Source organism: Passer montanus, unplaced genomic scaffold (genome assembly GCF_014805655.1).
Source record: "Passer montanus isolate IOZ18808 unplaced genomic scaffold, ASM1480565v1 scaffold131, whole genome shotgun sequence".
NCBI classification, from domain to species: Eukaryota; Metazoa; Chordata; class Aves; order Passeriformes; family Passeridae; genus Passer; species Passer montanus.
The window spans coordinates 426,647-449,723 of record NW_024359944.1 but is presented as its reverse complement, the minus strand read 5'-3'; the positions used below and the strand labels follow the sequence as shown (position 1 = coordinate 449,723).

The window sequence follows — 23,077 nt, the reverse complement described above, 5'->3', positions numbered from 1 at the left end:
TCCCCGGAGAGCCGCGGCTTGCACAACGCCCGGGGCCCGCGTGGGGCGGGTGAGCCGCTTTTGGCTGCAGCCCGCTCTGACGCTGGCCCGTCCCGGCACCGGGCAGAGCTCCCGGAGCTCGGGGTGCGGCTGCCGGGGGTGCCCTGTGCAGGGCTCCATGTCCCTGAGGGTCGCTCCCAGCCCAGCGTGTCCTGTCACTCTGGGGTACCACGCGGCCCCGATGACGGCAGGAGCGCGGGTGCGTGTGTCATCGCTGCTGACGCCTGAAGGCTGCCGGGCCTGGCCGGGCTGGATCCTCCTCCGCAGGGACCGCCGGCGCGTTTTGGGGTGGATTTGGGGCTTTTCCCTCCCCTTTCGCCGCCCCCGAGCCCGCCGGGGCCGCGCGCTGACGTGGCGCGCGTTGCCATGGCAGCCAACGGCGCGCGCCCCCGCCGGCGCAGCGGCGGCTGCTCAAACACCCCAGCGGCGGCTGCTCCGATTGGCGGGCGCGCCGCGAGGGGGGCGGGCCGTGCCGCCCCTCCCCCGGCGCCCATTGAGCGAGCGGCGCGCACCACGTGGCGCGGGCCCCGGCCATTGGCCGGCGGGGGCTATAAAGGGCGGCGGCGGCCCCGCGGCGGTGCGGCCGGGATGGAGGCGCTGGGGGCCGAGGCGGACGCGGCGGTGGCGGAGCTGCGGGAGCGGCTGGCGGCGGGCGGGCAGGACCATGTGCTGCGCTTCTGGCCCGAGCTGGACGGCGCGGCCCGCCGGGCGCTGGCGGCCGAGCTGCGCCGCATGGACGTGGCTGAGATCAACCGGTTCTTCCTCCGCGCTCGCGGGCGCGGCGGCGGAGCGGCGGCGGCTTCAGCCGGGCTGGACGCGCGCATGGAGCCGGTGCCGCGGGACGTGCTGGGCAGCGCCTCCCGCGACCGCGGGCTGGTGCCGCGCTGGGAGACCCGCGGTAGGTGCGCGGGGCGGCGGGGCCGGCGCGGGGCCGGCGCGGAGGGCCCCACGCGTGTCTGCTCCCACAGGGCTGGCGGAGATCGCGGGGAGCCGCGTGGCCGCGCTGCTGCTGGCCGGCGGGCAGGGCACCCGCCTCGGCGTCCCCTACCCCAAGGGCATGTGCGACGTGGGGCTGCCCTCCCGCAAGACCCTCTTCCACCTGCAGGCCCAGCGCCTGCGGCGGCTGCAGCAGATGGCGGAGGAGCAGCACGGCACTCCGTGCCACATCCCCTGGTGATTCCCGGTCTCGGGGGGACAGGGCTCGTGGGGTGGTGTCGGCAGGGTCCGGCTGGCTCTGGTGGATCAGGGTCCTGTAGATAGGCGTAGCCCTCTGGGTGTCAGCAGCCCGCGGTGTTCTGGGGTGGTGCAGCTCCCTTTGGCAGCCCGAGGTTAGCCTGGGTTGGTGCCGAGCCCCTTGGCAGCCCGAGCACCATGGACTGGCATAGCCCCTCTTGGTGTCAACACTTACAATGGGCATAGCCCCTTAGAGTGAGTGGTTCAAGGCTCAGGGTGGCACTGGCAGGTCCCACATTGCCAGACTCAGTCCCATGGCCCTTTGGGAAAGGTTTTCATGTCCCCATGCAGGACAGCAGCCATGGGGGGTGGGGAGATGAGGTGCTGAGGTGCTCTGTACACAAGGCACGAGCTGGCCACTGCAGCTGGGTGTCCCATGCGTGGTGTTGTATGGTTTTGGAGACACGTGTTGCAAGGAATGGTGCAACCCTTCATTGACTTGTCAAAATGGTGGGTTCACAGCAGGTCAGATCCTTCTAAGTGTGGAGGAGGGGAAGCATGTCCTGGGTGTTCCCCACGTTTGGGATGAGGGGTGTGAGACCCTGCCTCCCGTCCCTGCTCATTGGGTGTCTTCTACTCTGCAACAGGTACATTATGACAAGTGGCCGCACTATGGAGTCCACCAAGGAGTTCTTCCAGAAACATCGGTATTTTGGCTTGAAGAAGGAGAACGTCATCTTCTTCCAGCAGGGCATGCTGCCCGCCCTGGGATTCGATGGGAAAATCCTGCTGGAGGAGAAGGGCAAGATTGCCATGGCACCAGGTTGGTGGCCAGGGGCGAGACATGGTGCTGAGGAGCAGCTTTTGGAACTGCAGTCTTCACTGTGAGCTGGCCCAGGGCTGACTCAGGCTGGGAGGTGTCTGTGTCTGCCCTGGCGGGGAGGACCAGGGTGGGGTATGGCTGGGCTGATGACCCTCCACTTCAGCCCGTGGGGAAGGAGGATGAGTGTGGGTGGCTGACACACAGTGGGGCGTTCCCTCTGCAGATGGCAACGGGGGCCTGTACCGGGCCCTGGGCTCACACGGCATCATGGACGACATGGAGCGGAGGGGGGTGCAGAGTGTCCACGTCTACTGTGTGGACAACATCCTGGTGAAGGTGGCTGACCCCAGGTTCATTGGCTTCTGCTTGGAGAAGGGAGCAGACTGTGGGGCCAAGGTATGGTTTTGGGAGTAGGCAGGCACTGCTTCTGCACAGCTGGGTGGGGTCTGTCCTGCTCCGTGCCTGCCTTCCCTGACTTTTCACCCTTCATTTGCTGGCTTGCCACAACCAGGAGGGATAGCTAAGTACCTGGAGCTCACTGGTGAAGTAACACATGCTGCCACAGTCCTGCCTGCCCCTGGCATCCTGGAGGATGCCTGGCACTGCTCTTCTGCCTTGCACAGGAATATGGCACCAACAAGCCCAGGGCTCGGAGATCCCCCTGGGGTCAAGAGGCTGCTTGAGAGCCCTGTGTTGTTGCCTGGCACACACTCAGATACTGGGCAACTCTTCTCTGGGTGGCTGTGGCTAGCACAGGCAGACAGGATCCTTGCCATAAGCTGCCAGGTGTCCCAGCCTGACATCCTGGGCACCAGACCAGGACCTGGGTGCAGCTGACACGGAACCCAGCCCCATGTCTTGTGTATAGAACACTGCACACTTAAAGCTTTACTTAAAGACTGACAGCCAAATGTTTTGTTTGCATTGGGCTCGGCTGGTGAAAGGACTTAACTGGTCTTGCAGCTTTCAGATGGTAAGCTGAGAAAGGGAAGGCAGTTTCTTCTCCTGGCCTGAATGAAAGAAAGAGGAAATAAACCTTAGCTTGCAGAAGGGAGAAAGCTCTGCGCCCCTGCATGCCACTGTTCTGTGGTGACAGCGGTGGGTGGGGAATTGCTGGGGTATCTCATAACCCAGATGGAGGTGTGTGAGGTGCAAGGAGAGGAAGGCCAGGGGGATAGCTCTGCTGAGCCAGCAGCATTCTGGTTGTGAACAGCAAGCTGGCTAAAAATATCCATGCCTGCTGCCAGGTGCACGTTAGCTTGGTGCCACATCCTGCTGTGCCCTCTGGGTGTGTCTGACACTGTCACCCAGCCCTGCCATCACAGCCTCCTCTAATCCCCACTGCCAGAAGCACCTGGGACGGGAGAGCTCCAGCATCACCATCCCAGCAGAGGAGAAAGCCTTTCTAAGTAGGGCCCTCTGTTTCCAAGGGAGTATGTTTGAAGCATGGGGCTTTGGGTGCCTTTCCTGACAGTGCTTTCCTTGGGCAGGTGGTGGAGAAGACCAACCCCACGGAGCCGGTGGGCGTGGTGTGCCGGGTGGACGGCGTGTACCAGGTGGTGGAGTACAGCGAGATCTCCCTGGCCACCGCCCAGCGGCGCGGCCCGGACGGGCGGCTGCTCTTCAACGCGGGCAACATCGCCAACCACTACTTCTCCACGGCCTTCCTGAAAGATGTGGTCAAGTAAGGGCCTGCTGGAGCGCCGGAACAGGAATGTTGGTGCTGAAGTGCTGCTGCCAAGCAGAGTTGCTGGTTGCTTGCTGCTGGTTGAGCTCCAGGCATGCTGGGATGAGGCCCCTGCAGAGCTGGGCTGACCCCCACCTGTCTGCACAGCCCCTTCCTTGAGATAAGGGTTCTCTGGGCCATACCTGGATACTGCTTCCAGAGTGCAGGCGTGTGGGGCTGTCTCCTGCTGCTGTGGGGATGAGCAGCTTGTGCCTTGGGGCAGCTGGGGTCAGAGCAGGGCAGCCATCCTGCTGCAGCCGTGTCTGAGCTGGGGATGTGGCTTGCTCACACAAGTGACATCTCTGTCTTGGCCCGTTGCAGCACTTACGAACCACAGCTGCAGCACCACGTGGCTGAGAAGAAGATCCCACATGTGGACATCACTACAGGACAACTAGTCCAACCCGAGAAGCCCAACGGGATTAAGATGGAGAAGTTTGTCTTCGACATCTTCCAGTTTTCCAAGTATGTCCTTTGCTCTCCTTGGGGTCCAGGCTGGCTGCTGGCTCCCCCGGGGAAGCTCTGAGAGCCTCTGGGGTTGTGCCAGGGTGTGCCACTGGCAATGTCCCGGGATCAGGATAGGATGGCAGCCGGAGGCACAGGTGTTGCATGCCTCTGGCTGGGCTGAGCCCTGCTCCTGTGCCAGAGGAACATCTGTTGACCCCACAGGCCAGGCCCTCCCCTCCCTCCTGCGTGGCTGTGAAAACAGCCTGTGGGTGTGGGCTGGGGGAGGGCTGTGGGCCCAGCTCAGCCACCCTGGCAGGGGAAGCAGGCACAGTCTCCAAACCTGACCCTCCCATGCTGTGTTCCTGCAGGAAGTTTGTGGTGTACGAGGTGCTGCGTGAGGATGAGTTCTCTCCCCTGAAGAACGCAGACAGCCAGAATGGCAAGGACAACCCCACCACAGCCCGACATGCCTTGATGTCCCTGCACCACTGCTGGGTTCTCAATGCAGGGGGGCACTTTGTGGACGAAAATGGTACACGCATCCCTGCCATCCCTCGGTGAGTTGCTTCTCCTGTCACTTCTGCTCCTTTTTGGGCTGGATATTAAGCACAAGGCAATCCCAGCACTGATAACAGTGTCACAGAAGGAGCCAGCTATGGGTCCCCTCTCCTGGGTGATCTGTGGAGCAGAGCTGTGTGGTGACAACAGGAGTGGTGCTCAGTCCAGCAGCAGCTTTCCTTCTCAATTCAGCACCTATGAACTGAATCCTGCCAGCCTCCATTGCACAGCCAAGGTCGCCTCTGCAGGGAGGAAGTGGCTCCCTAAAAACAGAGCACACCAGCAGGTCCACGCAGCAGCCAGGCTGGCAGCAACACATCCCTCAACCACGAGACCTCCCGCCACCCTCTTTAGGGATCAGTAGACCCCAGACTCATTTTGCTGTTTTCCTCCCTTGCTAACCCTTGTTTATTCCCATGTAGCATCACAAACGGAGGGTCAGCTGCCAGCCCAGCAGATGTCAATGACAAGTAACTATCCGTGTCCCAGGTGCATGGTGGCGGGGCTGTGCTTAGGGACTAACGGGCTGCAGGCGGGCCTGGCTAACGGGTGGGGGGCGCATGTGGGGGGCATGTCACCCCTGCAGACAGGGGATGCTGCTTCTCATGGTGGCGGGCGCAGGCAGCTCTGCTCCCTGCTGGGCTCCTTTCCGCAGGGATAACTGGATGGGGCTCATGCCGTTGGTACAGAATGGCAGCAGCCTGATGCTGACTGCACGCAGCCCCCGAAGGTCACCCGGCAGGCAGGGTGCTGTTGGCAAACACCCTGGCATGTCCCTTGGTGCCACTCCCCTGTTTGTCACGGCACGGCAGGGACTGGTCCCGGCCGGTCCCAGAGCTGGGGATGGCTGCCATCTCCCAGTGTCCGCCAGGCGTCCGGGCAGACCGAAACAGGATTAAAAACATGAAGCAAACACCAGGCAGGCTTTGATGTAGCACGTGTGAATCTGAGCACAGCAGCCAGCTGGGCTTTGTGTGACTCCAGCTCTTGAGTTTGGAAGATCCAGAGTGTGACACTAAGGAAAGCCCCTGGCTCAGTGCTTTAAAGTTTACGGGAATACACAGGGAAGTTTTAACTCTTCCGTTATGTTCTGTAGGCACAGGCATGCTGGGACTTGGAGCTGGTGAGTGTAAATGACTCACAGAGTAAGCAATCTTGTTCCCTTCCCCTCTTTCAGGAGCTTTATCTTCAGGGACTTTCTGGTGGAATACAGCTGTTTTATCTCTGTTTTAATTCCAGACTCCAGGTGTTTTCGGGCTTATGACTAAGTCATCACACTAGTTAACATGCAGGAGAAAGGCTGCACTTTGTCCCACATTTACCCTTCATTAGCAGTTAATGTCAATTTTTTTTTTAAACTACTATCTTGAATCTAACACTCAAGGTAAACACCAGTGTGGGTTGGGATGGGTGAGTTTTATTTACTGACACCTGGGACAGGAGGGGGCTGAGTGGCTGCGTGGCAGAGGAAGGAGCTTTGACCTGAGTGAAGGGAGCATTGTCACTGATGGCAACCTGCCATGCCTGCCTGGCTGCTGGGGCCACTGGCTGGGAAGGGCCAGCACCCTGGGGTGCTGTTGCCATGGCTGCTTGTTGGGTCCACGCAGCTGCACCCCCAGATTTACATGCCAGCTGGATCCAGGGATCATCCAGGCGTGTCCTATGAAGGCTGGTGGCAGTAGGAGCAGGGTCAGGGACCCCACACAGGCCCCTGCCCAGCAGTGCTGCTGCAGTGGGCAGCACTGGTGTGGTTCTGACATTTTGCTCACCAGCTCCATCTCACAGGCAGAGGAGAGGAGCCAAGCTAGTTGGTCTAACAGGCAAAGGCAGGAGGAGCAGACAGTGCTGCAGGGAGTGTTTCTGAATGAGCAGAAGGGCTTACCCTGTGTCCCTGCTTTATAAGACCTCTTGCTTTATGGGAAGGTGCTCTGGGAGTGCATCTCACATCACCCCAGGGCTGCAGGAGGAGAAGGAATGGGTGGCTTGTTTCCATGCAGCCAAAATATCAAAAATAGCGGGGCTGAGGGCACAGGCACTGCTGTAGTTACACACATGGAAAGGCATCATGAAAGCCCCATCTAAAGCTCTTTTCCCTTTCAGTCGCTACGCAAGGCTTCACTAACCCAGGGCAGCTGTGTGCTGGTGGGGTCCGTGTGGGCCCCGCACAGCCCCTGACCCTCCGCCTGGCCTTGGCAGATGTTGGGCCCTGTCTGTGTCCTCCCAGGCTGTACCCAACTCTCCTGACTGAATATTTTCCTCTGCAGCTTGAAGGATGCAAACGACCTGCCAATCCAGTGTGAAATTTCTCCCCTTGTCTCCTACGGAGGAGAAGTGAGTAGTGGCTCTGCAGAGCTGGGGGCCAGCCCCAGTCGGATGGCCTGGGCTGCCAGGGCACACGGGTGAGGGACAAGCCACACAGGTGACTGGAACTCACTGGGAGCTTTTTGGGGCACTGCCCCCCAGGCTGCCAGCACAGGAGGGGAGCAGAGGCAGCTCAGCAGGGCGGGTGATGTGCAGTGAATGTGAGCCGCCTCTCATTCCCTCAGGGCCTGGAGAAGTTCGTGAAGGACCGAGAGTTCCGCACACCTCTGATCATTGACGAGGATGGGATCCACGAGCTGGTGAAGAACGGGATGTAGTGGCAGCATGGTGCCCAGGCAGGGCTGCCCATCCCTCCAGGAACTGGGGCACATGAAGGTTGATAGCTGGGCCTAGCAGGGACTGCTCCTGCTTGCTCCGGCCCTGTGCAGAGGAGGATTTGACCCACTTGGTTCTTGGCATGTTGTATGCTTCTATTTATATTTTAATTTAAAAACCAAACACTATAGATTCCCCTGCCACAAAACACAACTGTGGTGCTGCCCTTTGCACTCCAGGTTGTGGGCATTTATTTTTAAACATGTGTATAGCAATAGTCATTGTACATGCAGAGAGGGGATTTTTATGATATGGGGCTGGGTTTAATCTAGAATTTTTATTTTTCTTAAATCCACATGACTATTTTTTTTTAATAGGGTCCTTGCCATTGCCCATGTCCCCCCTTTTGGTCATCCTTTGTATATTGCACAACTGGAAGCACCCAATTAAACTTTGAGTCGCTCCTGTTTGTCTTCTGGTGATGTTTGAGTGACAATGACTGCACCAAGAGGCTCATGGAGTAGAGAGCTGACTGCATCATGCCAAGTGCTCTGTTCAATGCAGCAAGGGTGGCTGTCTGGGGTGGCTGCAGACAGGGCCTCTAGCCTGCAGTGCGCATTTGGGGTGTTCCTGGAGGAAGCAGAGAGTTGTACCCTCTTACATTTCTGCCACAAAACAGTGGCCAGCCTTGAGCGGGTAGGAACAGGCAGGTGTGCTGCACTGCTGGAGTGCTCAGGATAAAATCAGCCTGGCACTGAGCCCTCCACCAGTACCATGTGCCCTCTGTTTTTCCTGGAGGGGCTCTGGCTCCTACATGAGCCCACTGCTGAGGAGTGTGGTGTCCTGCCTGGGGCAGAACAGCTGTGCTGCCTCCACTCCTGTTTGGGAAGAAGGATGTAGAGCTTGGCCAGCTCCTCTCCTGATCCTGATGTGGTCACAGCCTCTTACTGCCCCATGGCTGCCTGGGGAAGGATTTTCCCTTGCAGGCCTGGGAATGGGACCCAAACCACTCCTCTGGGGGAGGTCCCCGCGTGCCCCCCAGGTGCAAAGGTGGCTGCTGGGCATCCCAGGCTCAGCCAAGCACTTGGTTCCCCAGGCACTGGGTGGGGGGTCCTGGCTGGTGCTGTGTCTCCTGCTGGCTCACCACAGGCTGGCAGGGCTGTGCATGGCTGAGCCTTTGGCTTTTGGGCTTTGCAGACCACTACCTTTGCGTTAGGTCCTGGACAGAGCGCCAGGGTGCTGGCTGCTGCCAAGTTATTTAGCAGCAATTCCAGGTAGCAGGAGGGGAGTGGAGCAGAGCTGGCTGGTGTTTGTGCTGGTGTGCACGTAGGGCAGCCTGTGCTTCTCCCTGCCAGCTGATCTGGGGCAGCACACAGGGCACTGCTCAGACCTGCTCCCTGCCAGCCCAGGGGAAGCTGTGCTCTGCCTCTGTCACCCTGGGCACTGCCGGCTCAGCTGGTGCTGCTGCCCCTCTCTGGTGGCAGTGACAAGGATCACCAGTGTCTGCTGGGAGCAGTGGGTGGCTTCCCCTACCTGTGATTCAGTTCATTTGTCAGGAGACTGCCAAAGAGGTTTAGGAGCAAGGCTATGGCCCTGGGGCTTTGGGGTGTCTAGTTGGACAGGAAAGCTCTTTAGGGAGTTGGTGGCCTGCTGCCAGGGGTGCTATTTCCTTCTCATAATGTGAGCATGGAATTCACATGCCAAACAACCAAAACAGTCAAAAATTTTTTTTAAAAGTTCTTTAATTGTGGTTTCTGATGTTGCACGAAAATTAATGTGAGCCCATTATTTATTAGCATTAGTAGTATTATTATTTTCTCCCTGCCTCGTTGCATAGCCAGTGGCCGCTGTGCCAGGCTAGTGCCTGGAAATGATGTCAAACCACCAGCTCTGTGTGGAGCTTGGGGAGCTGGAGCACTGAGCCCGTGCCCTGAGCCAGGTTGGTCCTTTGGCTGCTGTCCTGGCCATGTGTGCCCATGCAGGAGTCCCAAATCATTCCCCCAGGGGCCCGGAGAGGGGTAGCCTATGTGGGAACCTCTGGGCCAGTTCTGGGGTCTTGTGGCATGTCCCCATCACCCACATTTTGGGGGTGTCCTACCCGGCCCCACGGTGCAGGAGGAGGATCCTGGATGGGTGTGCCATGCCACAGCCACGAGGCAAGCGCTGGAAAGTGAAACGGTGCCTATTGCTTTAAGTTCCCTTGCTGGCCACGGGGACTTTTTTCTTTTTTTCTCTTGAGCTATGAATGGGTTTTGCTGTAAATTATAGCTCTGCGCACATTCCCTCGGGCCGAGGAAAATAACCTCTGCCGAAACGCCAGCCCGGATCGCTGACTGGCTCCCCTTCTCCGCTCCCTAATTGAAACCAAATGTGCAAGATGTAGGATTGTGGGATTTCTGGCCGGCTCCCAGGAATCTGCAGAATGCGAGCGAGCTCCCAGAGGCATCTTGCATCAGCCCGGGGAAGTTCGCTCCTCACCTGGCTCCCCTGGCGAGGGGCGAGGAGCCCCCCAGCCCCGCGCCACTGCCGCGCTCGGGTGAGTGATCTCGGCTCTGGGGACGCGTGTGACCCTCCTGGGCCCCGGCTGGGGGGACACGGCTCAAGCGGGCTCGGCGGCGGAGCCCCGGCAGGGGCTGGGGTGCACGTCTGCCAGGGAAGGCTCGGGGGCACCAGCAGGGCACTGTCCTCACTCGGGAGGTGAAAACTGGCCCCTTTTCGCCGGCTGACCCCACAGTGCCAGCGTTTCCCCCCTGTGCCTCGTGCCAGGCCAGCATTTCCTGGTGTCCCTCCTCAGCTCCCGCCTATGTGTCTGTTGGCAGAGCTGGCGGCAGTGCTGGTCAGCCAGGGAGGCCCTGCTGTCCCCAGGGTCCCCTGGCCAGGCACCAGGTCACACCGGGAAGGGGAGCAGGAGGCCACTGCCCTGCTGCTCGTGAGCATCATGCCCCAGTGCTGGTACTGGGAGCCCACTCGTGGCTGCCAGCCCTGCGTGGGTTGGGGTGATGCCGAGGAGCCCTGCTGGAAGTGGGGCGAGGGCTGGGAGCTTTTGGCTGCCGGGGAGCACTTGCAGGATGCAGCACCCCCAGGACGGTGTCCCCAGGCCCCCAGCCGTGCTCCTGGGCATCTGGAGCCATGGGGACGTGCTGGCTGCTCCTCGCACCCCGGACAGCTGCGATGCCCCGGGCCGAGCCAGCGAGCCCGTGGCTGGGGAGGCGCTTGTTGCTGCAGGAAATGGGGCTGCATCCAGCCCAGAAAAAGTCTAAAATGGCATTTTTGGAAGGGAGGAGGACTACGGGTCCCGGCATGCTGCGCTGTGCTCCCGCCAAGGCTGCCGGCAGCACGGCATGCTGGGGGCTGTAGTGCCAGCTGGGGCAGGATCCTGACCCCCTTTATCCAAACACCCTTGGGCCGGCTTCACAGCGAGCCTGTCATCACTCAGGGACATTCCCTGAGTGGCCCTGACCTGTCTCACCCAGCAGGACGGCAGCCCCAGCCCCGTGTGAGGACTGGGGCTCTGTAACAGGAGCCCTAGAAGTCCTGGCAGATTTGTGACCAGGACCTGGTGTGCACGAGCGGTGCAGGCTGCTGCCATCCAGCCCCCTCCCCATGGATGATGCCCCTCCAGTGCCAGCAGAGTTGGCAGTGCCCACCTGGGAAGCAAGCTGGGGACCTCACCCAGCTGGGGGCCTCACTTGGAACAGGCTGATGGCAAAAGGGACCACAGCTTGGGTTGGGGTTGTTTCTTAACAAAAGTGGATTTAGTTTCTCCCCCAGTTATTTCCCTTGGTTATTTCAGTAGAATAAGGAAGGAGAGAAATAAGAAGGGAAAACAACAAAAAAAGCAGCAGCCAAGGGAAACTCAAAGCCCAGGCGATGCCAGGGAGGAGCTCCAAAAACTGTCTGCACTAAAACTTTCCAGTGATTGAACATTTTCAGCAAACATTTTCAGTCAAAGCGTTGCAAAGCCATCCCTTTTGCAGGGCTGGTGGAACAAAACTGATTTCCAGCTGGGCTGCCAGTGCTGCCCCTGTGCTTGACTGTGTGTCCATCAGCCCTCAGCCTTGTGGCCTGAGCCACTGTCCCCCAGCCCCACACCCCTGAGGAGAGATGTGCACTTTCTCAGTGGCTACGTGGGGATGGTTTCCCTATACCAGGCTAAACGTAAATGCATTCCCTGCAGGAGATTACAGCATGTGGTATCCTGATGCTTAAAGAGTTTACTCAGCCTGAAAGAATAGTAAGGAAATATATCCCTGGATATTTTTTGGAATGCAGAAGGAAATTAAGGTTTTAATGTTGGAGGGGAACTGCCTGTCATCAAACGCAGGAGCCTCTGGGCAATGTGGCTGAAATGCCCAGTTGCAGATGAGTTAGTTGCAACTAGCTACAGTTTCCCAGCTGGGAACAGGGGGGAAAAAGGCAACCACATATGTGCTTTTCGGAAATAAAAAAAAAGAAAGTAAAAGGGGGAAATCATCCCAAGTGCAGGTGTTTACTTGTGCCTCCTGCAGAGATTGTGGTGCCTGGCAGAGTCCCCCAGGAATCCAGCAGGGTGCTGTGGGGTGCAGAGGGCTTCTTGCAGAGTGCAGGTGGCAGCTCCTGGGGTTTTACTCTTCCCCTGGGTGCTGGTGTGGCAACCCTGGTCTCACTCCTGCCATGCCAAGCCCCAGCTGTGGCAGCGACCAGGGCTACATCCAGCATCTCCCAGCTGGCTTGGTGGGATGTGGGCAGCTGGTTTGCTGTGTGTAGCCTTTCTCTCGGTGGTGGGGACAAGGCCGTGGGGTGATGCACAACCAGGCATTCACCTGCAGCATCAAGGATGTGCCAGCCAGGACAGACATCCCCGGTGGAGTGGGCTTGGCTGGGATTTACCCCAGCAGCCAGGCCCCGTTTGGCCAGGAGCTGTGGTCCCTTTAACCCCCAGGGTAGAAGGTTGCTCTCTCAAAGGTTAATGTGCATTTAAACTAGATTAAACCAGATTTTTTTAATAGAAAGAGAACTGATTGCATCTGGTGCTGGTGTGAAAGTATCCTCTTGGCAGATAAGGGGAGCTCAGGGAGCCTGGGGCAGGGCTGGTGACATCTGGGGATGTCCCTGGTGCTTCCCCCGGCATGGTGCCACACCCAGAGGTGTGTGGGCACAGAGGGAGCTGCTCGGGCTCTGGGTTCCTGGCAACTGAGGGCTGGCCAGGGCCAAGGTGACGGCTGTGGTGACAGCCCTGGCAAAAGGGCAGACACGTCCTGGGGAGGTCCCCTTGTCCCCTCTGAGGAGAAGCCCCAGCAGCACCAGTCCTTTTTCTCCCCATGCTGTGGCCCAAGCCCCATTCCCAGGACCCCCAGGTCCCCTCCAGCCCCATCCCATGCTCCCTTCGAGGCAGAGGGTGCAAGCTGGCTCCCACGCCCTCTGTCACACTTTCTGTGTCACACATGGCCCTGGCATCCTCTCTGCCACGGGGAGCTATCGCAGTAAATACCCTGTAAATCTCGGTGATTATCTGCTCTCCTCTCTTGGAGCCAGCAGGCAGGAAACCGCTCTGGCACCCTGCTATTATTGCCTTGTGTGGTGGGGTTGTGCAACTTCTTCTTTCAAAGGCAGCCAAGGGTGGGTGGCCAGGCCAGAGCCTTTGTGCCCTGCAGTGGAGGCAGCCAGTGCTGGCCCCAGGCAGAGCCAGGCAGCTTCCCGCGGGTCCTGTGGCCAATCCGTGGGGATGTGGCACACCATGGCTCCCAGGGGTGCTGTCTGGGATCCCTGTGACCACCACCACAGATCTGAGCCTGGGGCTCTGTTCCTTCTCCAAGGCTGACGTGGGCACACGGGTCTGGTACACAAGTGCTCCCACCCTCAGCTGGCTGCCCAAGCAGGGCTGGTGTTTGCCCCTCCTCGCTGCCTCGGCGTGACGAGCCCTGGTTCTGTCTCCACAGGACTGCCGACATGTCGGCCACCCCCAGAGTGCTGCCACTGCTGTCACTGCTGCCACTGCTGCTGCTGCACGTGCCACACGCTGCCAGAGCCCAGGTCAACCCTGGTAAGTTAGACAGGCGGCTGCAGGTGCCATCATTTCATTTCCCTGCTCTCTGCTCCTGCCAGATGGCCACGTTTGGGCTCGCATCATCTCCATCATCTCTGGGATTTTCTCAGCTCTGCGAGCAGTATGTGATGGCCCCCAAGCCTGCACCTGCCTGGTCACTCTGCTTGCACCTCACTGGTCCTGCACCTCACTTGGGCACCAGCAGTGACCTTCAGAGCCCCTCCCCAGCGTGCCACAGGTGCTCCCTGGCCCCTGGCAGCTGGCAGGGTGCTGGACATGGCAAAGCACTACATCCCTGGGCTCTGAGTAGGGCCCTTGCCCATGGGGCTCACTGAGGCTGGAGGCTGCCAGGCGCCAAGCTACTGTTCTCTCTGCTGGGCTGTGCCTTCTCTGGCGGTTTTGCAGCAAACCAAGGCTGGCTTTGGTGAAGTGGCTTGACTGGGTGCCTGGCTTCTGCCCAGAAACCACAACACTGCCCCAGCCGGCAGCATGAGTGTGTTTAGCTGGCTCTTCCTGCAGGGCTCAGCCCCATCCTGTGCTGCAGGGATGGACAGAGCCCACGTTTTCCCAGGGTTTCTCCAGGGAGTCCCTTTTACAAGTCCCTTCAAAGGCCTCTTCCATCTATGGGAGGAGTTAGCTGGGTCTTCCTTGGAGGTTGCACAGTGCTTATTTAGGAAGGCAATCCCGTTTCTCCTGCAGACATCAATGGCTGGCAGAATTGGATTTGCCTGGCCAGGATTGTTATTACCAAGACAAAAACACAGGGCTGGCTCCATGTTTGGCAAGAATTAAACGGGAATTCAGTGGGAGCCGTGCTCTGCAGAGCATCACGAGTGTGAGAGCAGGAGACAAGAAGAGATGCTCCCACTGAGCCAATGCCCACGATGAAGATGTGCTCATCCCTCTGCCTGATGCAGGATATGGTCCCTGGGTGTGGTGACACAATGGGACGTGGGTTCTTTGTGGGTGCAGTGCCAGGCGAGCCAGAGGCTGTGGGGTAGGAGGTGGCCCAGGCACAGTGTGCTGCCCTTGCTGGTCTTTTCCACCTCGGTGCGGGTGTTTGCTCGGGGTGGTGTGTGGCGGGACCGCGGTGGGCTGGAGCCGGCAGCCAGACGGTAAACATGGCCAAACAAGCTGCCCTTTCAGCAGTGCTCTTGGCAGCCAGGCGTGAAAAAATAACTCCTGAGAAGCAGTGAGGATGCGGTGCTGAGGGAGTCAGGGGTGCAGACTGCCTGCCACCCCGGGTACTTTTCCACTTGCAGCCCAGCCAGGAGCAGGGCTGGTGCTGGGAGCTGAGGGGTCATCAAGGAGGACAAGTGCCTGCCTTGGTCACTTGTTCCCCCAGGCAGGGACAGGGAGCAGCAGGGCATCAGGGCACAGTTGCTGCTGGTGAGGTTTCTGGGCAAGTGGTCTCTGGAGTGAGCCCTCTGGAGCATGGGGACAGCAGTGCCAGCTCACAGGCTCTCCACCACAGCCAAGATCCTTGCCAGCAAAGCTGAGGAGATCCCTGGGGACAGGTCCTGGTGTGCCCGTCAGCCTTGGAGCCACCTCCCCTTCTTCCCACTTCACTTGGAGCTGGGCTGGCATCCGCTTCTGGCCAGAGGCTTCATTTGCTTGGGAAGGTGCCTGCTTTGGCAGGACTGTCCCCCTCCTTGTTCGTCCTCTCGCTGTAAGCCACAAGGATGGAGAGTGAGTGCTGCTCTGGGGCACAGTGGATGTGCCCCAGCTCAAGCCATTTCCACGGAGGGATTCTCTCCTGCTCAGCACCCTGCCGGTGTCATTGCAGCGGTGTGTCGGTACCCCTTGGGAATGTCGGGTGGGCACATCCCTGACGAGGACATCTCAGCCTCCAGCCACTGGTCTGACTCCACGGCCGCCAAGTACGGACGGTGAGTGTGGGCACCCTCCTGCAATAGCCACAGCAGGGTCTGGCTGGCATGGAGGGAGAGGGACGACATGGGGCTGGCCTCAGCCACGTGCAAACAGCTCCTCCACTCTGGGCTCGCAGGCTGGACTCGGAGGAGGGCGATGGAGCCTGGTGCCCCAAGACTCCAGTGGAGCCAAATGACCTGAAGGAGTTCCTGCAGATTGACCTGCAAGCCCTGCACTTCATCACACTGGTGGGCACCCAGGGGCGCCACGCCAAGGGCCACGGCAATGAGTTTGCCCCCATGTATAAAATCAACTACAGCCGGGATGGCACCCGCTGGATCTCTTGGAGGAACCGGCACGGGAAGCAGGTGAGGAGACGGGTGAGGGCTGCATTGGATGGTGGGTGAGGAGGCTCCTCCTGCCCATCCCCACCGTGCTCCTCTCTCTCCAGGTGCTGGATGGAAATACCAACACCTACGACATCGTCCTCAAGGACCTGGAGCCGCCCCTCATTGCCCGCTTTGTCCGCTTCATCCCCGTCACTGACCACTCCATGAACGTCTGCCTGCGCGTGGAGCTGTACGGCTGTGCCTGGCTGGGTGCGTGGTGTGGTCCTGTGCCTGTCCCCGTGTCCCCAGCGCCCGTGCTGGGGTGCTGGCCATCCCAGTGGGGGCTGTTTGTCCTGCAGCACCAGGATTGGCGGGGTGTCCGTGCACTCACCCTTCCCTCCCTGCAGATGGGCTGGTGTCCTACAATGCGCCGGTCGGGCAGCAGCTCATCCTTCCTGGGGGCACTGTCATCTACCTGAATGACTCAGTGTACGACGGGGCCTTTGGGTACAGGTGAGGACTGGGTGCCATGCTGGGCAGTGGGCGAGGGGCATGTTTCTCCCCTGCATTTTCAGTCTGATCCTTAGCAGAGAAAATGCTTGCAGTGCCATGGAGGTGGGGGACATGACCAGCCTGGGAAGGCTGCACATCATTGGGGGGTCAATGTGATGGGGGAAGCAGCTCCAGCCCTTCCCTTGGATTTTTTCTAGCTGCACCACATGTTCAGTGCCCCACAGCCTTTTCCAGAGAGAACATCCAGAACAAAATCCCCCCCGAGTGTCCCGGGGCCCATGAGGAGCTGCTAGGGGGTGCTGGCTGGTGCAGGTTTGTGGGGCTGGCAAGAGTCACGCTCCTTCTGTCCTTTTGCACGTGCCAGCATGACAGAGGGCCTGGGCCAGCTGACGGATGGGGTGTCGGGGCTGGATGACTTCACACAGACCCACGAGTACCACGTCTGGCCAGGCTACGACTACGTGGGCTGGCGCAACGAGAGCACGGCTGGCGGCTACGTGGAGATCACCTTCGAGTTCGACCGCATCAGGAACTTCACCGCCATGAAGGTCCTCACCCCCCGTGCCCTGTCACCCTCCCCATGCCCCTCGGTGGCCATGCTGACAGGCTGCCCCACAGGTCCACTGCAACAACATGTTCGCCAAAGGTGTGAAGATCTTCAAGGAGGTGCAGTGCTACTTCCGCGCCGACACCAGCGAGTGGGAGCCCAGTGCCATCTCCTCGGTGCTGGTGCTGGATGATGTGAACCCCAGCGCCCGTTTCGTCACCGTGCCTCTGCTCCACCGCATGGCCAGTGCCATCAAGTGCCAGTACTACTTCGCCGACACCTGGATGATGTTCAGTGAGATCACCTTCCAGTCAGGTACCCGTCACCATGAGCCCCATGGGGACCAGGCTCTCTTGGGTGGGAGGCTCAAGGAGATCACAGGGCTGTGGGGCATCCACGTCCCCACCCTGATGTTCTCTTCTCCCTGGCCAGATGCAGCCATGTACAATAACTCAGTGCCCCCCGCCGAGGCACCCGTGGTCCCCACCACTTATGGTAAGCATGGGAAGCATGTCAGCCTGTGCTGGGTGGGCACTGTGCCCCCATCCCATGGAGGAAAGGGGCGGGGGGTCTCCCCACACCCCACTGTGACCGGCCCTCTCTGTCCCCTTCTCTGGCTAGACCCCACTCTCAAGGTAGACGACAGCAACACACGCATCCTGATCGGGTGCCTGGTGGCCATCATCTTCATCCTAGTGGCCATCATTGTCATCATACTGTGGCGGCAGTTCTGGCAGAAGATGCTGGAGAAGGTGGGCAAGCTGGTGAGGTGCCTTGTGGTGGTGGGGTCATTCTGAGCAGGTTCTTCTGGGGCCTCAGCATGGAGAAAACAGACTCCATGCAAAGACCGATGCTCCCTTCCCCTCTTCAGAAAGGCTGTGCTTTTCACCCTTCTCCAAAGCAAGGGGACTTAGCTGGGCAGGGTGGTGACTTTGGGACTTGCCTGTTTGTCCATCCCTCTGTCCTGAAGCTGATCTGGGGAACAGGAGCCTGGGTGTCGAGGGTCCTCACCACAGCCACCACCTAAACAAGGTCACTCACAGAACTGACGAAGCCAAACCTTTTTCCATAGAGGCAGACAAGAGAAGGGGGGAACATGAGGACAAACCCAGGCGGAGGTTGCAACCCAGGGACAAGGCACTAGAGAGGATGTTTGGGCACATCCCTGGTACCATCCTGCCCATGCTGTGGGGAACCCCACCTCTCTCCTCCCTTGCCCCACTGTCACAGGCATCACGGAGGATGCTGGATGATGAAATGACCGTCAGCCTCTCCCTGCCCAGTGAATCCAGCATGTTCAACCACAACCGCTCCTCCTCCCCCAGCGAGCAGGAGTCCAGCTCCACCTATGACCGCATCTTCCCCCTGGGACCCGACTACCAGGAGCCCTCCCGCCTGATCCGCAAGCTGCCTGAGTTCACCTCGGGGGAGGAGGACACAGGTGAGAGCCAGGACACCCTGTGTGCTCACAGCCATCTCACAGGTGACAGCCAGGACACCTTTCACTGAGCCTGCTGCAGCCTCCCTCTCTCCAGCCCCAGCTTTTGGCCACTCTCCAAACATTTTGTCACAGAGGGGAGAGGTCACACAAGTCCCCATGCATCTTGCATGAAGGTCACACAAAACCTGTGACTGAGAGCCATCACCGACGTCCACTGCCAGATTAAACTGTGTCCTACTATCATCCTTGGGATGCTCTGGCACCTCTTCCTCAATGATCTGGAGGTCAGGCATTGATCTCTGCTCCTCTGGTGCTCAGGGCTTGGTTGGTGTGTTTGCTGTTGGTGGGGAAGGAGTGGAGCAGCCTGCGCTGCCTGCAGGAGCGCAGCCCTGCGAGGGCTCTGGGGCAGAAGGGACAGAGTGTGGGCAGCCACCGGGGAGCAGAGGGCGCAGGGCAGGACACCCACGGCAGGGCGTGTCCCCCCAGGCTGCAGCGGCCCCACCAAGCCATGCCAGGCCGGCGTCCCCGAGGGCGTCCCGCACTACGCCGAGGCCGACATTGTGAACCTGCAGGGTGTGACAGGCGGCAACACCTACTCAGTGCCAGCCCTCACCATGGACCTGCTCGCTGGCAAGGACGTGGCCATCGAGGAGTTCCCCAGGAAGCTGCTGACCTTCAAGGAGAAGCTGGGGGAAGGCCAGTTTGGGGAGGTGAGCGGGAACTGGGCTCAGGCAAAGCTCTTCCCAGCTCGCAGGGGCTGTGGAAGGCTGTCAGCAGAGGTAATGGCTGCCCCTTGCTCCCCCAGGTTCACCTCTGTGAAGTGGAGGGGATGGACAAGTTCACAGGGAAGGACTTTGCCCTGGAGGGCTTGGATGGCAGCTCTGACCACCCCGTGCTTGTGGCTGTGAAGATGCTGCGGGCAGATGCCAACAAGAATGCCAGGTAGGGGCTGAGGAGGGCACACACTCCAGCACTGCTCCCAGGCAGAGCCTCACCAGGAGAGCTGGGATGCTTGGAAAGCATTCCCTGTCTCCATCAGCTGTATGCTCAGTGCAGCTGCAAGGACCACACACCTGAGCTCTCTGGGGATGCTGGGCTGTCACATGTCAGGATCCTTGGTCCTAACCAGCTCCCCAGTGCCTCTCTGCCTGCTGAGCCCACCCTGCAGCTCATCTTCTCCAGTCCCAGGGGAAGGGGCCCACAGGTCCCTCAGGAGGCTTGGGTGGGCGGGTGGCACTCTTGGCCAGTCTGTGCTCACCTCTGTGCCCCTCTGGGTCTGTCTATCCCATCTGTGTGGTTTCTGTTCCGGAAAGGAATGATTTTCTGAAGGAAATCAAGATCATGTCGCGGCTGAAGGACCCCAACATCATCCGGCTGCTGGCGGTGTGCATCACAGATGACCCCCTGTGTATGATCACTGAGTACATGGAGAACGGGGACCTCAACCAGTTCCTGTCCCGCCAGCAGGCAGGCGGCCCCACTGCTGCCCACGCACCCAGCGTCAGGTAGGGCTGCCCAGGAGAGCAGGGGCATCTCACTCTCTCTCTCTCTCTCTCTCTCTCTCTCTCTCATTCTCCCTGTGCCCGACAGTGACCTGCGGTTCATGGCCACCCAGATTGCCTCGGGCATGAAGTACCTCTCGTCCCTCAACTTCGTGCACCGGGACCTGGCCACGCGCAACTGCCTGGTGGGGAAGCACTACACCATCAAGATTGCCGACTTTGGGATGAGCAGGAACCTCTACAGTGGGGACTACTACCGCATCCAGGGCCGGGCGGTGCTCCCCATCCGCTGGATGTCCTGGGAGAGCATCCTGCTGGTACAGGGGGCCTGGGCTCCTCTGATGGACACTGACAAGGCTCTGGGGATGCTCGCTGCCCTGTTTGCTTGGGCTGGGGGTGCAGGAGGGATGGCGAGGTCTCTGCTCACTGCAGCCCAGATTTGGGGTGAAGCAGGGGGAAAGCGGGAGTGGTGGCAGCTTTTCGAGGCAGGCTGGGGGGACTATGGTGATATTTGATGTCCCAGTGCAGGACACCCTTTAAGCGGGATGCTTGGCGTTTCATCCTGGCCATGGTCAGGCCTGAAAGAGGGAGCAGTGTTGGTTTTTACCTTTGCCAGGAGCTGGGTCCTTGGCAAGCCCCAGAGCAGTCACTGCCAGCCAGACCTGGAGCTCACCAGGCTCTGGCCACAGGCAGGTCTGTGGGGGGCCAAGCGCCTCTCTGGGACCAGATCTGGATGCTGAGGCATCCAGAATGAGGTTTTGATCCTTGAGCACCTACAGCTTCTGGAGCAGGATGGGGTAAAACCCATGCCTGACCCTGCTCTGCTCCCTCTGGCCAGGGCAAGTTCACAACGGCCAGTGACGTGTGGGCGTTCGGAGTGACACTGTGGGAGACCTTCACGCTCTGCCGGGAGCAGCCCTACTCCCAGATGTCTGACGAGCAGGTCATCGAGAACACCGGCGAGTTCTTCCGGGACCAGGGCCGGCAGGTGGGGACGGGACGAGAGGACCAGTGGTGCACCAGTGACATTAGGGGTCTGGAGAGAGACTTTAAGGTGACCAGAGAGGGGGCTTGGCTGTGAGGCAGCTCTGGGACAGGAACTCCTCTGGGAAGGAATCCTGGTGAAGGGCCCGTGGTGGCAAATGCTGCACTTTACACAGCCCAAGGCATTGCTTGCTCACTGACCCCACTGCAGCATTCAGGGTCGGGGGACAGAGGCAGGCGTCCCCAGCTGCCTCTCTGTGCCCTCTGGGAGTCACCTGGCCCCTGGGCACATGGCAGCGCAGCCCCCACCCCAGGCCATGGAGAGATGGGGCACCCTGAGGAACGGGGCTCTCCAGGAGCAGTTTGCACATTGGTTTCTGTGGCAGTAATTCTGTCTTTGCCATTTCTGCCTTTTGTTTTGCAGACCTACCTTCCCCAGCCCATGCTATGCCCTGACTCAGTCTATAAGCTAATGCTCAGCTGCTGGAGACGGGACACTAAAGATCGTCCCTCCTTCCAGGACATCCATCGCCTTCTGCAGGACTCAGCCAGTGAAGAATGACCCTTGGCTCCCGCCTGCCCTGGTTCCCATCCTTCCCTGTCCCCAGAGGAGCCCCAGATGCAAACCGAAGCCACTTCACTCAGACTTAGCCATAAACCCCGAGCAGCAGCTCGTGTTCTCATTGTGCAGTGAGGCCGCAGAGGAGACCCCAGGACAGCAAAGCCCCACGGCGTGGGGCGCTCAGCCCTCCCTCTTCCTGCAGACGGAGCCCGGGGAGGGTTATTTATTGGTGCAGCGTGTTCCTGGTGACAAGGAGCAGGACAGAGCGGCTGCTCTTCCCTGGCTGAAGGGGACGAACTTCAGCGGGACTTTCTCTGTGAGGAAGCTCGGCCCACACGCAGGGCAGGTGCCTGGGGAAGGGATGTGTGCAGGTGTGTGCCCACTGAAGCAGGGACAGACCGGCAGCCACCACCTGCTTCAGCAGGAGCTGCCTCCGGCTCTCAATGGGTTGTGCAATCAAGGGGTGAAAACAAAGACTCCGCGGACATTTGGGGCTTTGGCCATGCCACATGGAGAGGCAGGAAGCTCCCTCCCTGCTGGCCAGCCCCAGCTGCACAGGGAGACGGCTGGGGGTGCTCCCGGCACCTCACCCAGCTGCTGGAGTGTGCAGCCAGGGAGGAGCGGGCATCCTGTGCCGAGGGGACATTCCCTCACCGACCACAGCCACTCCAGGGCAGCTCAACTGCCCAGGAAATGCATTTTGGATGCCCCACGGGTGATGCACGGCAGCTGGCAGCAGGATGCTAGCACCTTTTAGTTCCATGGGGAAATCTCCAGGTCCTCCTCCCCCAGGGTTAACCCACATCTTCATCTGCCAGGAGAAGAATGCATGTAGCAGAGTTTCACTGGCAGCTGCCCGCTGCCCATGCTTGCAACAAGCCCACGGGCATGGAGCAGGATGCTCCAGCTCTCCCTGGCTCTCAGCCTGGGGTCACAGGCCAGCTGAAGCACCTGAGCTGGGCTCTGCCACCCTGAGCATCCCACAGCATTCTGGCACCCGTCCGTGCTGCCAAAGCTGCCAGCATCCTGAGCAAACTGGGCAGGTGCCAAAGCCATGTGCCCTGGCAGGTGACCCACCACGCCGCAGACCCTCCTGTGGCCGGGCAGGAGGAACTGTGGACTTGGAGGGTCCATGGAGCCCTGCACACTTTTGTACGCACTAGTTCAGCACCAGCAGGCGCGCGTGGCACAGCTCCCAGTATCGCGTGGCTAAGGCATGTGTATATTCTGTAGCTGCACCTCTGTGTAGGGGCCAACCCGCTGAAGAGACACTCGGTATGTGATGTGGCTGCATGGTTTCCTTGTGGCGCCCTGCGGGCAGCTCAGCTCGCCTGCCCCAGGGCACCCGGGGCTGGGGGCTCAGAGCGGCGCTGCGTGCCTGGGATGTGTTGTGGAACACGGGAAACAGCCTGAGCGCTGGAGCAAGGGTGGTCAAGAGAGTGGCTGGCTGACCCACACCAGCGGGTGGGAGGAGGATGCTCCGAGGCATCCATGGCAGGACACGTCCAGCAGCAGGGCCGCGGGTCCGGGAGAGGGGAGGGCAGGGACGGCGGGCTGTGTCCCGCACAGTGGCTGGCGTCCCGCGTGCTCCTCCTGGCTGCGACAGAGGATGGATGTCTCATCCCTGCCGAGCGCCTCAAGACGAGGACGGGCTTTGTTCATGCCACGGAACGGGTCCCTCTGCCCGCCTTGTGGCGCACCCAGCCGTGCCTCAGCAGGCGGGGAGCACGGGGCAGGTGGGGCACATCGGCAGCTGCCACCGCCCGGGCACTCTGCACGGCCGGGGGTGCTCCGTGCCCGTGCCCGGCTCCAGCCGGGACCCGCCAGGAGCAGGGCTGCCCCGTGCGCACCCGGACCTGCCCGCCACGGCGGCGCCACGGAACGGCGGCCTGGGGCAGT

At 60.2% G+C, this 23,077-nt stretch overlaps 1 protein-coding gene across 5 annotated transcripts; it reads left to right on the top strand.

The window, feature by feature from the left end:
• Positions 1 to 608: 608 nt before the first annotated feature.
• On the top strand, positions 609 to 23,045 carry LOC120497568 (discoidin domain-containing receptor 2-like). 5 transcript variants are annotated; one of them, XM_039699246.1, is made up of 23 exons: positions 609 to 937; positions 1,008 to 1,212; positions 1,860 to 2,035; positions 2,259 to 2,431; positions 3,526 to 3,719; positions 4,083 to 4,226; positions 4,577 to 4,765; positions 13,322 to 13,425; positions 15,215 to 15,317; positions 15,437 to 15,668; positions 15,752 to 15,899; positions 16,037 to 16,142; positions 16,507 to 16,690; positions 16,761 to 17,004; positions 17,122 to 17,184; positions 17,311 to 17,441; positions 17,920 to 18,130; positions 18,617 to 18,840; positions 18,936 to 19,072; positions 19,444 to 19,635; positions 19,721 to 19,949; positions 20,471 to 20,686; positions 21,041 to 23,045. In XM_039699246.1, exons 1-23 carry the CDS (start codon positions 628 to 630, stop codon positions 21,176 to 21,178), a joined length of 4,053 nt encoding a protein of 1,350 aa, XP_039555180.1. In that variant the 5' UTR covers positions 609 to 627; the 3' UTR covers positions 21,179 to 23,045. The 5 variants fall into 5 exon arrangements, with proteins under 5 accessions (XP_039555180.1, XP_039555182.1, XP_039555183.1 ...); XM_039699248.1 differs by having other exon boundaries at positions 20,471 to 20,620; positions 21,041 to 23,044; XM_039699249.1 differs by lacking the exons at positions 19,721 to 19,949; positions 20,471 to 20,686; positions 21,041 to 23,045 and having other exon boundaries at positions 19,460 to 19,615.
• Positions 23,046 to 23,077: the final 32 nt, after the last annotated feature.